This window comes from Aegilops tauschii, chromosome 2 (assembly GCF_002575655.3).
Source record: "Aegilops tauschii subsp. strangulata cultivar AL8/78 chromosome 2, Aet v6.0, whole genome shotgun sequence".
Taxonomy (NCBI): domain Eukaryota; kingdom Viridiplantae; phylum Streptophyta; class Magnoliopsida; order Poales; family Poaceae; genus Aegilops; species Aegilops tauschii.
Genome location: NC_053036.3, coordinates 596120585 through 596133427, shown reverse-complemented (window position 1 = coordinate 596133427; position 12843 = coordinate 596120585). Strand labels below are relative to the sequence as shown.

General features: G+C 47.0%; 1 protein-coding gene and 2 pseudogenes across 2 annotated transcripts; 2 read left to right on the top strand and 1 right to left on the bottom strand.

Moving 5' to 3' along the window:
- Positions 1-4841, top strand: part of LOC109750088 (arabinogalactan O-methyltransferase 2-like) — a 31465-nt pseudogene extending 26624 nt beyond the window's left edge.
- A 626-nt stretch (positions 4842-5467) lies between these two features.
- LOC109750081 (anthocyanidin reductase ((2S)-flavan-3-ol-forming)) lies at positions 5468-8143 on the top strand. 2 transcript variants are annotated; one of them, XM_020309039.4, is made up of 6 exons: positions 5468-5647; positions 5898-6064; positions 6837-7037; positions 7149-7308; positions 7462-7678; positions 7778-8143. In XM_020309039.4, the coding sequence occupies exons 1-6, from the start codon at positions 5524-5526 to the stop codon at positions 7923-7925; spliced, it is 1017 nt and encodes a 338-aa protein (XP_020164628.1). In that variant the 5' UTR covers positions 5468-5523; the 3' UTR covers positions 7926-8143. The 2 variants fall into 2 exon arrangements, with proteins under 2 accessions (XP_020164628.1, XP_073365749.1); XM_073509648.1 differs by having other exon boundaries at positions 7462-8143.
- A 662-nt stretch (positions 8144-8805) lies between these two features.
- Positions 8806-12318, bottom strand: LOC141041317 (uncharacterized; annotated as a pseudogene).
- Positions 12319-12843: the final 525 nt, after the last annotated feature.

Below are 12843 nucleotides of genomic sequence, written 5' to 3'. Positions count from 1 at the left end.
GAAATTATTGATCTCTCATGCTTCACTTATATTATTTTGAGAGTCCTTTAGAACAGCATGGTAATTGCTTTGGTTAAAATTTTAGTCGTAATATGATGAGCATCCAAGATAGGTATAATAAAAACTATCATATAAAGTGCATTGAATACTATGAGAAGTTTGATACTTGATGATTGTTTTGAGATATGAGGATGGTAATATTAGAGTCATGCTAGTTGAGTAGTTGTGAATTTGAGGAATACTTGTGTTAAAAGTTTGTGATTCCCGTAGCATGCACGTATAGTGAACCGTTATGTGATGAAGTTGGAGCATGATTTATTTATTGATTGTCTTCCTTAGGTGTGGAGGTCGGGATCGCGCGATGGTTAACTCCTACCAACCCTTCCCCTAGGAGCATGCGTGTAGTACTTTGTTTTGATAACTTGTAGATTTTTGCAATAAGTATGCGAGTTCTTCTTGACTAATGTTGAGTCCATGGATTATACGCACTCTCACCCTTCCACCATTGCTAGCCTCTCTTGTGCCGTGCAACTTTCGCCGGTATCATACACCCACCATATACCTTCCTCAAAACAGCCACCATACCTACCTATTATGGCATTTCCATAGCCATTCCGAGATATGTTGCCATGCAACTTTCCACCGTTTCGTTTATTATGACGCGTTACACCATTATCATATTGCTTTACATGATCTTGTAGTTGACATCTTATTTGTGGCAAAGCCACCATTCATAATCCTTTCATACATGTCACTCTTGATTCATTATCCCAGTACACCGCCGGAGGCATTCACATAGAGTCATATTTTTTTCTAAGATTCTTGAGTTGTAAGTAGATAAAAGTGTGATGATCTTCATTATTAGAGCATTGTCTCATGTGAGGAAAGGATGATGGAAGCAATGATTCCCTCACAAGTTGGGACGAGTCTCCGGACTTTACAAAAAATAAAAGAGGCCAAAGAAGCTTTAAAAAAAGGAAAAAATGAGAGAAAAAGAAAGAAGGGACAATGTTACTATCCTTTTACCACACGTGTGCTTCAAAGTAGCACCATGATCTTCATGATAGAGAGTCTCCTATGTTCTCACCTTCATATGCTAGTGGGAATTTTTCATTATAGAACTTGGCTTGTATATTCCAATGATGGGCTTCCTCAAATTTCCCTAGGTCTTCGTGAGCAAGCAAGTTGGATGCACACCCACTTAGTTTCTTTTGATGAACTTTCATACACTTATAGCTCTAGTGCATCCGTTGCATGGCAATCCCTACTCACTCACATTGATATCTATTAATGGGCATCTCCATAGCCCGTTGATACGCCTAGTTGATGTGAGACTATCTTCTCCTTTTTTTCTCTTCTCCACAACCACCATCCTATTCCACCTATAGTGCTATGTCCATGGCTCACGCTCATGTATTGCGTGAAGATTGAAAAAGTTTGAGAATACTAAAGTATGAAACAATTGCTTGGCTGAAACCGGGGTTGTGCATGATTTAAATATTTTGTGTGATGAAGATAGAGCATAGCCAGACTATATAATTTTGTAGGGATAACTTTCTTTGGCCATGTTATTTTGAGGAGACATGATTACTTTGTTAGTATGCTTGAAGTATTATTACTCTTACGTCAATATTAAACTTTTGTCTTGAATCTTTCGAATCTGAACATTCATGCCACAATAAAGAAAATTACATTGAGAATTATGCTAGGTAGCATTCCACATCAAAAATGTTGTTTTTATCATTTACCTACTCGAGGACGAGCATGAATTAAGCTTGGGGATGCTTGATACGTCTCCAACGTATCTATAATTTTTGATTGTTCCATGCTATTATATTATCTGCTTTGGATGTTTAATGGGCTTTATTATACACTTTTATACTATTTTGGAACTAACCTATTAACCGGAGGCCTAGTCCAAATTGCTATTTTTTTTGCCTATTTCAGTGTTTCGCAAAAAAGGAATATCAAACGGAATGAAACCTTCAGGAGAGTCGTTTTTGGAACAAACGCAATCTAGGAGACTTGGAGTGGACGTCAAGGAAGCAACGAGGCGGCCACGAGGCAGGGAGGCGCGCCCAGGGGGGTAGGCGCGCCCCCCACCCTCGTCGGCCCCTCTTGGCTCCCCTGACCGACTTCTTTTGCCTATATATGCTCATATACCCTGAAAACATCTGAGAGCACCATGAAACCCTATTTCCACCGCCGCAACCTTCTGTACCCGTGAGATCCCATCTTGGGGCCTTTTCCGGCGCTCCGCCGGAGGGGGAATCGATCACAGAGGGCTTCTACATCAACACCATAGCCTCTCCGGTGATGTGTGAGTAGTTTACCTCAGACCTTCGGGTCCATAGTTATTAGCTAGATGGCTTCTTCTATCTCTTTGGATCTCAATACAAAGTTCACCTCGATCTTCTTGGAGATCTATTCGATGTAATTCTTTTTGCGGTGTGTTTGTCGAGATCCGATGAATTGTGGGTTTATGATTAAGATTATCTGTGAACAATATTTGAATCTCCTCTGAATTCTTTTATGTATGATTTGTTATCTTTGCAAGTCTCTTTGAATTATCAGTTTGGTTTGGCCTACTAGATTGATCTTTCTTGCAATGGGAGAAGTGCTTGGCTTTGGGTTCAATCTTGTGGTGTCCTTTCCCAGTGACAGCAGGGGCAGCAAGGCACGTATTGTATTGTTGCCATCGAGGATAAAAAGATGGGGTTTATATCATATTGCTTGAGTTTATCCCTCTACATCATGTCATCTTGCCTAATGCGTTACTCTGTTCTTATGAACTTAATACTCTAGATGCATGCTGGATAGCGGTCGATGTGTGGAGTAAAAGTAGTAGATGCAGAATCGTTTCGATCTACTTGTCACGGACGTGATGCCTATATACATGATCATGCCTAGATATTCTCATAACTATGCACTTTTCTATCAATTGCTCGACAGTCATTTGTTCACCCACCGAAATACTTATGCTATCTTGAGAGAAGCCACTAGTGAAACCTATGGCCCCCGGGTCTATTTTCCATCATATAAGTTTCCGATCTATTTTATTTTGCAATCTTTACTTTCGAATCTATATCATAAAAATACCAAAAATATTTATCTTATTATCTCTATTAGATCTCACTTTTTCAAGTGGTCGCGAAGGGATTGACAACCCCTTTATCGCGTTGCAAGGTTCTTATTTGTTTGTGCAGGTACAAGGGATTTGCGTGTAGCCTCTTACTGGATTGATACCTTGGTTCTCAAAAACTGAGGGAAATACTTACGCTACTTTGCTGCATCACCCTTTCCTCTTCAAGGGAAAACCAACGCATGCTCAAGAGGTAGCACTTGCAAGGCTTATAGTGATGAGCATTACCGAGAGGGTCCAGAGATACCTCTCCGATACACGGAGTGACAAATCCTAATCTCGATCTATGCCAACCCAACAAACACCTTCGGAGACACCCGTAGAGCATCTTTATAATCACCCATTTACGTTGTGACGTTTGATAGCACACAAGGTGTTCCTCCGGTATTTGGAAGTTGCATAATCTCATAGTCAGAGGAACATGGATAGGTCATGAAGAAAGCAATAGCAATAAAACTTATCGATCATTATGCTAAGCTAACGGATGGATCTTGTCCATCACATCATTCTCTAATGATGTGATCCCGTTCATCAAATGACAACACATGTCTATGGTCAGGAAACATAACCATCTTTGATTAACGAGCTAGTGAAGTCGAGGCATACTAGGGACACTTTGTTTTGTCTATGTATTCACACATGTACTAAGTTTCCGGTTAATACAATTCTAGCATGAATAATAAACATTTATCATGATATAACGAAATATAAATAACAAATTTATTATTGCCTCTAGGGCATATTTCCTTCAGTTGGACCCAATCTTATATCTTGGAGGTCAAAGAAGCAGCCCACAGTCTCGAGATCTAGCACCGAGGCAGAGTATAAGGCATTGGCCAATGGCGCGGCTGAAGCCATATGGATAGACTCAGTTCTCACAGAACTTGGAGTTACACGGTAGCGCATGCCTATATTATGGTGTGATAATTTAGGGGCAACTTACCTGACAGCGAATCCAGTGTTTCATGCTCGGACCAAACACATCGAGATAGATTTCCATTTTGTGAGGGAACGAGTAGCTGCAGGTGCATTGGAAGTTAGGTTCATTTCAACAGATGACCAGTTGGGGGATGTATTTACTAAACCCGCCACTCGACAGATGTTAAACCGCTTTAGAACCAATTCGAATCTTGTATTTAGTTCAGATTGAGGGGGCATGTAAAGTAGGGTCTAGTCTACATTGTAATTGTACACGTATATGAATATGTATATACTTGTAATCTGTTCATCTATATAAAGAGATGTGAGGTGGATGTTAACCCCCATGCAAAACCCTAAACCCTATCTTTTAACTGACAGCGCGCGGGGCGTGCTCGTTGGGCGAGGCCTCAGCAGCTCGGCGGCCGTCCATGTTTCAAGGTACCCCGACCCGGCCGGGGAGGCGTGGGCAGTGCTGCCGCGCGCGAGGTCGAGCCCGGTGTGCTGGCGCCCGACGGGGACGGTGCGCAAGTTGGGCTGCCGGCTGGCGCTGACCTCCTTGCCACGGGAGGTGCTCGATGCGAGGTGGGACGTGGTCGTCGTCGATGGGCCGAGCGGGGCAGGTCCCGGGGAGCGGGGGAGGATGAGCGCCATATACACCATGGCAGCGCTCACGCGCGCGATGAGGGGCGAAGCGGTGGACGTGGTGGTGCACGAGATGAACCGGACGACGGGAAGATCTGACGCCACCGCCAATCTTCTCCACCCAGCAGGGCCATAGCCACCGGCCGACGAGCGCCTCACCGCGGCTGCTGGCCGACGAGCTCGCCGACGAGAGCCCCGCCGGAGCCATCCCCCCTTCGACCTTCTCTGCCACTGGTTGGATAAGATGTACAAAGGAGCGCTGGCGGAATTCTAATAAATTGAGGGGTCAATTTGTAAAATCGAAATGTGTTCCTAGATATCACTTAAAAGAGACTGCGGGTGCAATTTCTAGAAAACAGGAGGGCCTATTTGCAAAACAACCACGACGGGTGAACAGGCAGAAGCGATAGCAGCTTTATTATTAGATTAGAGAAGATAAAATAAAGATAAAGATAGCAGCCATCGTCAACAACTCCACGTTCAAAAGTTTGTATTGTACTCCCTCCGGTAGTAGTATATGTACCGTACAGTGCACATCAACCTTACCTATGTCACTTTAGCGTTAGCAGCCATGCATACAGCCGGCCGGCTAAGAGTCTTCATGCACAAAAATCTTACCTGCTGTCTAGCGTCAGCGATGAGCATGCAGGTCACTTTCAAGTTTCAACTGCTGGAAAACTCTTTGTCATTCACCACCAACCTGGGACTTGTTAGTTATCTGTACACAGTATAAATGCAGGTTCTCTGCAGAGTGGCAACATCGGGAGCAGTGAGCTAGCGAATCGTCGTTCTGTTTGGCAGGAGAGGTACTGATCGAGATGTCGGCGGCCGAGGGAAGGAAGACGGCGTGCGTCACCGGAGGGAGCGGCTACATCGCTGCAGTACTCATCAAGCTGCTGCTCGAGAAAGGCTACGCGGTCAAGACGACCGTCAGAGACCCCGGTTTGGTCCTTGTTTCTTCGTTTCTAGTTCTCTTTTTTATGTACTCCAGCAAATCTTCCATTCAGAGTTACGTTCTTTGGACTTTGCCATGTATTTATTTATTTATTTATTTGGTATATTTAGACTGCAAAACATGCCTTCCAAGTTCCAAATCAAAGTGTTTTGCATACTATCACTTGTGCTGAAATTGTTGGAAACTGTTTTTGATCCAAAATTCCCAAGACTCTCAAGATTTTGTATTTGTATGAAGATGACATGGAAAAGAACTCCCACCTCAAGGATTTGCAAGCACTTGGCCCCTTGGAGGTCATCGGTGCCCAACTGGACGTGGAAGGTAGCTTCGACAAAGCGGTTTCTGGCTGCGACTACGCCTTCCTTGTTGCTGCTCCGATGAACATGGATCCAGCAGATCCTGAGGTAAACATCCACCTCCCACAATCTTCGCTTTCATTTGCATGATTGTTCTTTGATCTGGCATCTGAATATCTGACGGTGATGTACGGAGTTGGGACTTGGAGACAAATTTATGTTGTCAGTTATCACATGATCTCTCTTAGGCAAAGAATTAGACTTGGGATCTTGTTCACTCTGATATCATGTCGGTGCTTAGAGAATTCCTTCTATAAGAATATACCTCCAAGGGCTAGTCTTGAATGATAGATGCTGTGGATCACTAGGCTAGATTAGATCAATGGTTTGCGGTGGTTTACCTTTACCATAGGTGGATGAACCCGCCGAAGTGGCCATGGTGGATGGCTACGGCGGTGATGGCAGAGAGTGCGTGAGTGGTGGCGGTGGAGCTTCCCATCGCTTCAGCGCCTCCCTCTCGATCGGACTAGGGTTAGGAGTGGGAAGCAGTGGCGGCGGCAAAACTCGTACCTTGTGCCGCGACAGGGGCCCACCAGCCTTGCTTGGGCTGGACGCCCCCGATCAGGGCGTGGGTCAAGGGTCCAATGGACCGTTGGGCCCATTGGGGAAGAGATCAATCTAACACTGAATGGTCTGAGTTTTTTTTTATCAAAAGCCAACAGTGCGCTCCGCAGCTGACAGAAAACGTGATGTCGGTCTTTTTTTGAAAGGAAGGATTACCCCCTGGCTTTGCATCTAGCGATGCACACATGACACAGCCATGATGGGGTATTTTTTGTAACTTTTTAAATTTTATATCGTTCTTTGTGTCTGGCGGCAGAAGGATATGATCGAAGCCGCCGTCCAAGGGACTCTCAACGTGATGAGGTCGTGCGTGAGAGCCGGGACGGTGAAACGGGTGGTCCTGACGTCTTCGGATGCCGCGGTGTCCAGGAGGCCGTTGCACGGTGGCGGCCATGTGCTGGACGAGGGCTCATGGTCCGACGTCGAGTACCTCAGAACAAACAAGCCACCAATTTGGGTACATAATCTTTTGTGTGTGCAGCTGCAAACTCTCTCCTAGACATTTAAATTCATGGAAATAAATCACGTAACGTTGGTGTCCGTTTTATGTACGTAATTTACATGGCAGGCGTATGCCGTCTCGAAGGTGCTTTTGGAAAAGGCGGCGAGTGAATTCGCGGAGGAGAACGGCATCAGCCTCGTCACCGTGTTGCCTGTGTTCACCTTGGGTGCGGCGCCGCTCTCCAAGGCCAAAACTAGCGTCCCCCTCACCCTCTCCCTGTTGTCCGGTGAGAAAGGCGTCCATGCTATAGCATTTCTCAGTTGTTTTTACAGCTCGGTCAGTGGTTGCCAACTGAGAGATGTGGCAACTGGCAAGCAAGCTCTCATTCCAATCCCGTGTTCTTCTGACATGGTGTCCTCTTGACATGTGCGTTTACCAGGCGACGAGACATTCCTGAACATGCTGATAGGCCTGCAATTGATCACGGACTCCATGGCGATAAGCCACGTTGAAGACCTATGCCGCGCCAAGGTGTTCGTGGCCGAGAATGAGTCCTCCTCCGGCAGGTACATCTGCTGCAGCCACAACACTACAGTCCTGCAGCTCTCCCGTTTCTTGGCAGAGAAGTATCCACAATACAATGTGCAACCTGAACGGTACTTGAGTCGGCTGTTTAAAGTTTGGACTGCTCGAATGCAGGCACGCAAATATTTATCTTTATGTGGGTTTAACAACATCCAAGTATGCTTATGTAGCTTTGATGGATCCCCGGAGAAGCCGAAAGTGTGTCTGTCGTCTGACAAGCTCATCGGGGAAGGGTTCGTGTTCAAGTATAATGACCTGGGTGAGATCTTTGACAACCTCGTCGAGTATGGCAGGACCACAGGGATTCTTCCCTACTGATATATACGCCAGCTGACGATCAGTATGTGATCGAAACAAAATATTGTTGTCTCAAATACGCATAAAGCCCCGTTCTTGTGTTTTTGGTAAAATAAGATGTTAGTACCCCCGATGTGTGTCAAAAAGCAAATTAGATAGCAAAAAATCTCGATCTCTGGGGGTTTTGTATCACCAAATAACTTTTAAGATTAAGAGCTGGCAGTTTCCACCCGCCTAAATATAATGTTCATAAAATTTGTTTATTGGTGGCATTATCAGTACGGTGATTAAAATGGAAGAGTACCAAGTATTCATGCACCTACCCTCAAGGTACACACGGTTCGGTTGAACGTGCCACTTCCTGTTGTTGCCCCTACGAGTGAATATAGAGGGCAATGAACAAACCGAAGCACGTGAAACCGAAACCAAACATTTGTGTTAACATCAGAGACCAACCTATTGTCATCGACTTTTTATGTGTTGGACAATGAACAAACACATATTGTCATCGACTTTATATATATATATAGGATGGTTAGAGTTGTTGGCCTATGTGATCTAGGTAGATGGAGCAGGGAACTCACCCGGTAGTCGACGATGGAGGTCATCATCATCATGCATCTCATGGGTGGAGGCCCTCTCCCCAGGTGAGAAGCTCTTCACGTTCATCTCTATGATTTCTATTTGGGCCGAGTAGTGCTCGGACCTGGGTCATGCTTTTTGGGCCGACACAAAGCATCGACAAACATTGTTGTTGGTGAGTAAGGGTACCCGCTCGAGAGGGTGACTTTACGGGTGCGACTAGGTCATATCATTGGTCAAAATGTCTAGGGACTCCCAAGTCCCGCGCCCCACTAAAACTGAGTAGACACTCATAAGAGAAGACACTACTAGGAAAAGGCTAATTAGTGACGCACCTGTTTTGGTCATTAATGTCGCACTACAGGTGCGCCACTATCATCACGCCACTAGTAACTAATACTAATGGCGCACCCCTGGTGCGTCATTAGTATACCAGACAATAGTGGCGCATCGTGGAGTGCGCCATTAGTATGTCAAACGGTGCGCCATTACTACGCCTCCCAGGGGTCATATTTACCTTGTGCTCTGGGTTACTAATGACGCACTTCTTGATAATGTGCCAGTAGTGTGTTTATTGCAGTGCGCCACTAGTATGAATATTAGGAATTTTTTTCTGATATTTGCACAGGTTACAAAATATATTACTGCACAGAATATAGACAGCACAACATATAAACAACAGATTTATCGAATACAATAGAAGATTAGTCTCCGAATACAATTTATCATATTAGTCTCCGAATTCAAAAGACCGAACAAAGTTAGAACATTACAAGTCTCGAGACCACGAGTAGCGAGTTTTTCTTCACATTACAAGTTGATATCGATCATCTAAACTACCATCACATAGAAGAGAGCTGCGGTCATCACGATGAGCATCATCACGATGAAACTGGTCTTCATCCGGTTCCTCCAACGCTCCCTCCTTTCTCCTGCTAGATAGCGCGCGTATCTAGCTTTCGCCTCCGTCCTAGTGGTGTACCCTTTGTAACTGTTACCGCTGAAACGGTGAACCTGTCTCCGACACTCCTCCGAGTCGTCGTAGACACCGGGAACCTTACTCTTGTACACGACATACGACGGCATCTCTATGCACTAGCCAAACAAAACGTTAGTAGCAATTCACAGACAATACATAATAAGCAATATATAAGTATGCAACAAAAGGATCGGAAGAGAAAAGCAACACATTAATAGCACGATTCATGGTCCTACTAATAAATAGCATCGATTACATATAAGTTGAACGACTAAACCAAAGAGACATACAAGTTCATTAAATTTTAATTACAACATGAGCTAATCGATATTTCAGAACTACATAGCATCACTACTTTCGACTCGACTCAGGGACCGGAGCGTGGATGAAGCCGCCGTCTTTCGTGATGGTCATGAAATCGCGGGCGTTGTCAGCCTGCATTTGTAGCGTTGTTTCTATCTCACTGTTGGACGATTGATATCTGAGGTAGAACTGCCCCGAGGTACGAAGGACATCTTGATGGATGATTTCTGCAAACTCCGACTGGATGCGAAAGAATTCTTGTCTGATGTCCGCGTCCTGGATTGCCGACAAGCGTGCGGCCCAATCTTTGAGATTATTTGGTAGCAGAAGGTGATTATGGTCCCGTATGATCGCCCGCATGTGATGGAGGGCGTAGTAGGCATCCTTCTGACCGCCAGGCGGCTGCTTGACGCAGAGGAACATCGTATTGTGGGTGAACACGTGCTTGCCGTACCTACGAATTGGCCTGCTGAAGGTGCCTCCAGATCTGGCGTAGCCGGGGAGAACATCATCAAGAACTTTCTTGATATTTGTGTAGTCTTTCTTCGACTGACGGTCCAAGTCGAAATACGTGGCCATGGAATATTTAGGGCTTAAGAGGATGAGTGTGCAATGTGTGTCACTGCACAAAACACAGAATGTTAGAAAAAAAAGAACGATCGAAATCTAAGAAATCATATGTTATGGGACGGTGAGGGGATGACTTACTCGGGAAAGTAAGGCACGAGGAAGTTATCCTTATCTGGGTTTGCCGGAATGACGCCTTCGAGGTATGAACTCGCGACTTGCCGGTCCCCAGCGCTGCCCAAGATCTTGGCACGCATGTAGAAGGGGTCGACTATCACGATGTCCGGGGTCTTGTCTCTAATGATCCGCATCTCCATACTCAGCGAAAATAGCCGAACGAAGGTGTAGTGCAGCGGATGAAGGTTAAACATAGTGAAGATGTCATCAAATCGCAGGACGATCATACCCCCGATGGCGCTATCCACAAAGCCCTTGCCCTCTGGCACCTTGGCCACGAAAATCGGGTATGCCACATCATTCTCGGAGAGACGCCGCTTCTCCAAAGAAAGAACACTGTCATGCAGACTCCGCATAGCACCGATTGCAGCATTGAGTAGATTAGTCGGTAGCATCGGCCTACCCGCCACATGCACCCTCCTTGAGATATCCTTAGGTGAAGGTGGCCCGTCCTGAGCACGGATCGTACTCGGTGCCGGCTGGCTCGCACCCTTGTTACTCTTCCTTTTCCGTCCCTTCTTCTTCTGCTGTAATGGGATCGAGTTCTGCTCAGAGACCGCCTTCTTGAGTGTGTTGGGGCTGATAATATTTTGCACCTCGGCTATCTGAGGCTCGGTGAAGGCGGCAGCTAGAGGCGTCTCCTGAGAACTGAACGCCAGACGACGCCTGTTGCAATTTGGTTTCTCTGCGGTATCAGCTAGATCGCGGTCGTCTTTTGCAGGGTTGGGTTCTTGAGAAGGAGGCCGCAAGAATTCGTCACCGTACCCATGTTCGTTGAAGTACTTATCGACGTTGGTGACTGTACCGTCGTCGTCGTCCGGATCCTGTGCCATATGCATGTCCGGATCCTGTGCCATATGCATGTCCGGCATGTCCGGTAGGGTTGCGGCGGTCTTGCCATGGCTTGGCGCCGGCACGGCTGGCGGTGTTGTCTGTGGGGTGGTGTCCCCCGCCCCCAAACGAATCTGGCTCTTCGGCCAAAGCAGGGGCCAGCTTAAGCAGGCGCTGAGGGTCATCACATCATCTTCGTCGGCCCCAGCGGGTCGAAACGGAGGTAACAAGTCGTCGCAGCCTGGCAGCACCCAAACCAGTTGAACCCTATACACAGTGGGTGGCATCGGATTACCGTGGAACACGGGGTTGCCCGGTTGAACGATTCTACCCTTGGCGACATCGATCAACTCGCCACCCACGAAGTGCAGGAGAGTACATGGAACGTCGGCGGCGCCCTGCGAAAACATGTAGGGCGTCAGGGATGCCCAGTCAAAGGCAAGGAGATGAAGTCATCGGCCGAGAGACTTAGTTACCGTGATGGCGTTGAGCTCGGCTAATGTCGAGGCACTGCCAACGGCGGGCGTGCAAGTGACGGAGGGGCCGCTTGCTGCCGAGGTGCCGGCCGGCGTATTCTTCACACACCCGGGTGCATTAAGCTGCAATGCCCCGCGCCGGCGCCGGAGACACCAATGGCACCGCCTGCGTGTTGTGTGAGTTGCTGGCCGTGAAGCCGGGAACCGGGGGCGGCCCCTGTTGGTCGCTCGCAATCCACGCCTGCAGCCCCTCAATCAAGGTAGGCACAATGGCGGTGATCGTCGCTCCCAGCTGGTCTCGCACTTGCTCTTGGACCATCTCCGGAATCCGCGCCACTTGTGCCTTGAGTTTTTGAACCTCGCGCGACTGGCTTTCCGAGCTGGTCTTTCTCTCCTTTCGCCCACCAGCGTTATAGTATTCCGACCATTTTGTGGACAAGCCTTTGCCGGCCACACGACCAGCTGACGACAGCTTACTGAACTTATCCTTGTTTTTCATTACGTTCAACGCCCTATTTAAGGTGCTGTCCCAAGGGGAGCTCTGAGACGACCCCGCGCTATTGCTTTCAGTCTCCTGCGGAAGGAATGTGAACCATTTAGAAATTTGGCTTCATTAATTAGAATGCAACCATATGGAGCTAATTACGCGGGGGTGTATTCCTTACTAGAACAAGCTCAAGCGCCTTGGTTTTCAGATCCGTGGTAAGCTCCTTTGTTACCGGGCCCACCTTGTACCGGGCCCTGACATAGTTCCTGGTCTGCTTGTCACGGTATTTCTCGATGCGGGGCGGTAGGCCTTGCTCGGCACGCTCCGTGTCCTCCTTGTCCCATATAGGTTCCGCCACTCTGTAACCGCCGGGACCGAGTTGGTGGACCCCTAAGTTCAAGTCCTGCATATCTTTCCCGCACTGACTTGATTCCGCGGTTGCATTGCTCTCGCACTTGATCTTGAACTCCTTGTAGTCATCTTTGCTGATCGAAGGATTTTTCTCCTTGATCTTCTCATAACTATCACCTTTTTCAA

Excerpts from the sequence above, each read along its gene's own strand:
- LOC109750081 (XM_073509648.1), top strand. The coding sequence starts at position 5,524 with ATGTCGGCGGCCGAGGGAAGGAAGACGGCGTGCGTCACCGGAGGGAGC. Across the intron at positions 7,038-7,148 it reads CAAACAAGCCACCAATTTGG|GCGTATGCCGTCTCGAAGGT; the intron begins GTACATAATCTT and ends TTTACATGGCAG. Across the intron at positions 7,309-7,461 it reads CACCCTCTCCCTGTTGTCCG|GCGACGAGACATTCCTGAAC; the intron begins GTGAGAAAGGCG and ends TGCGTTTACCAG.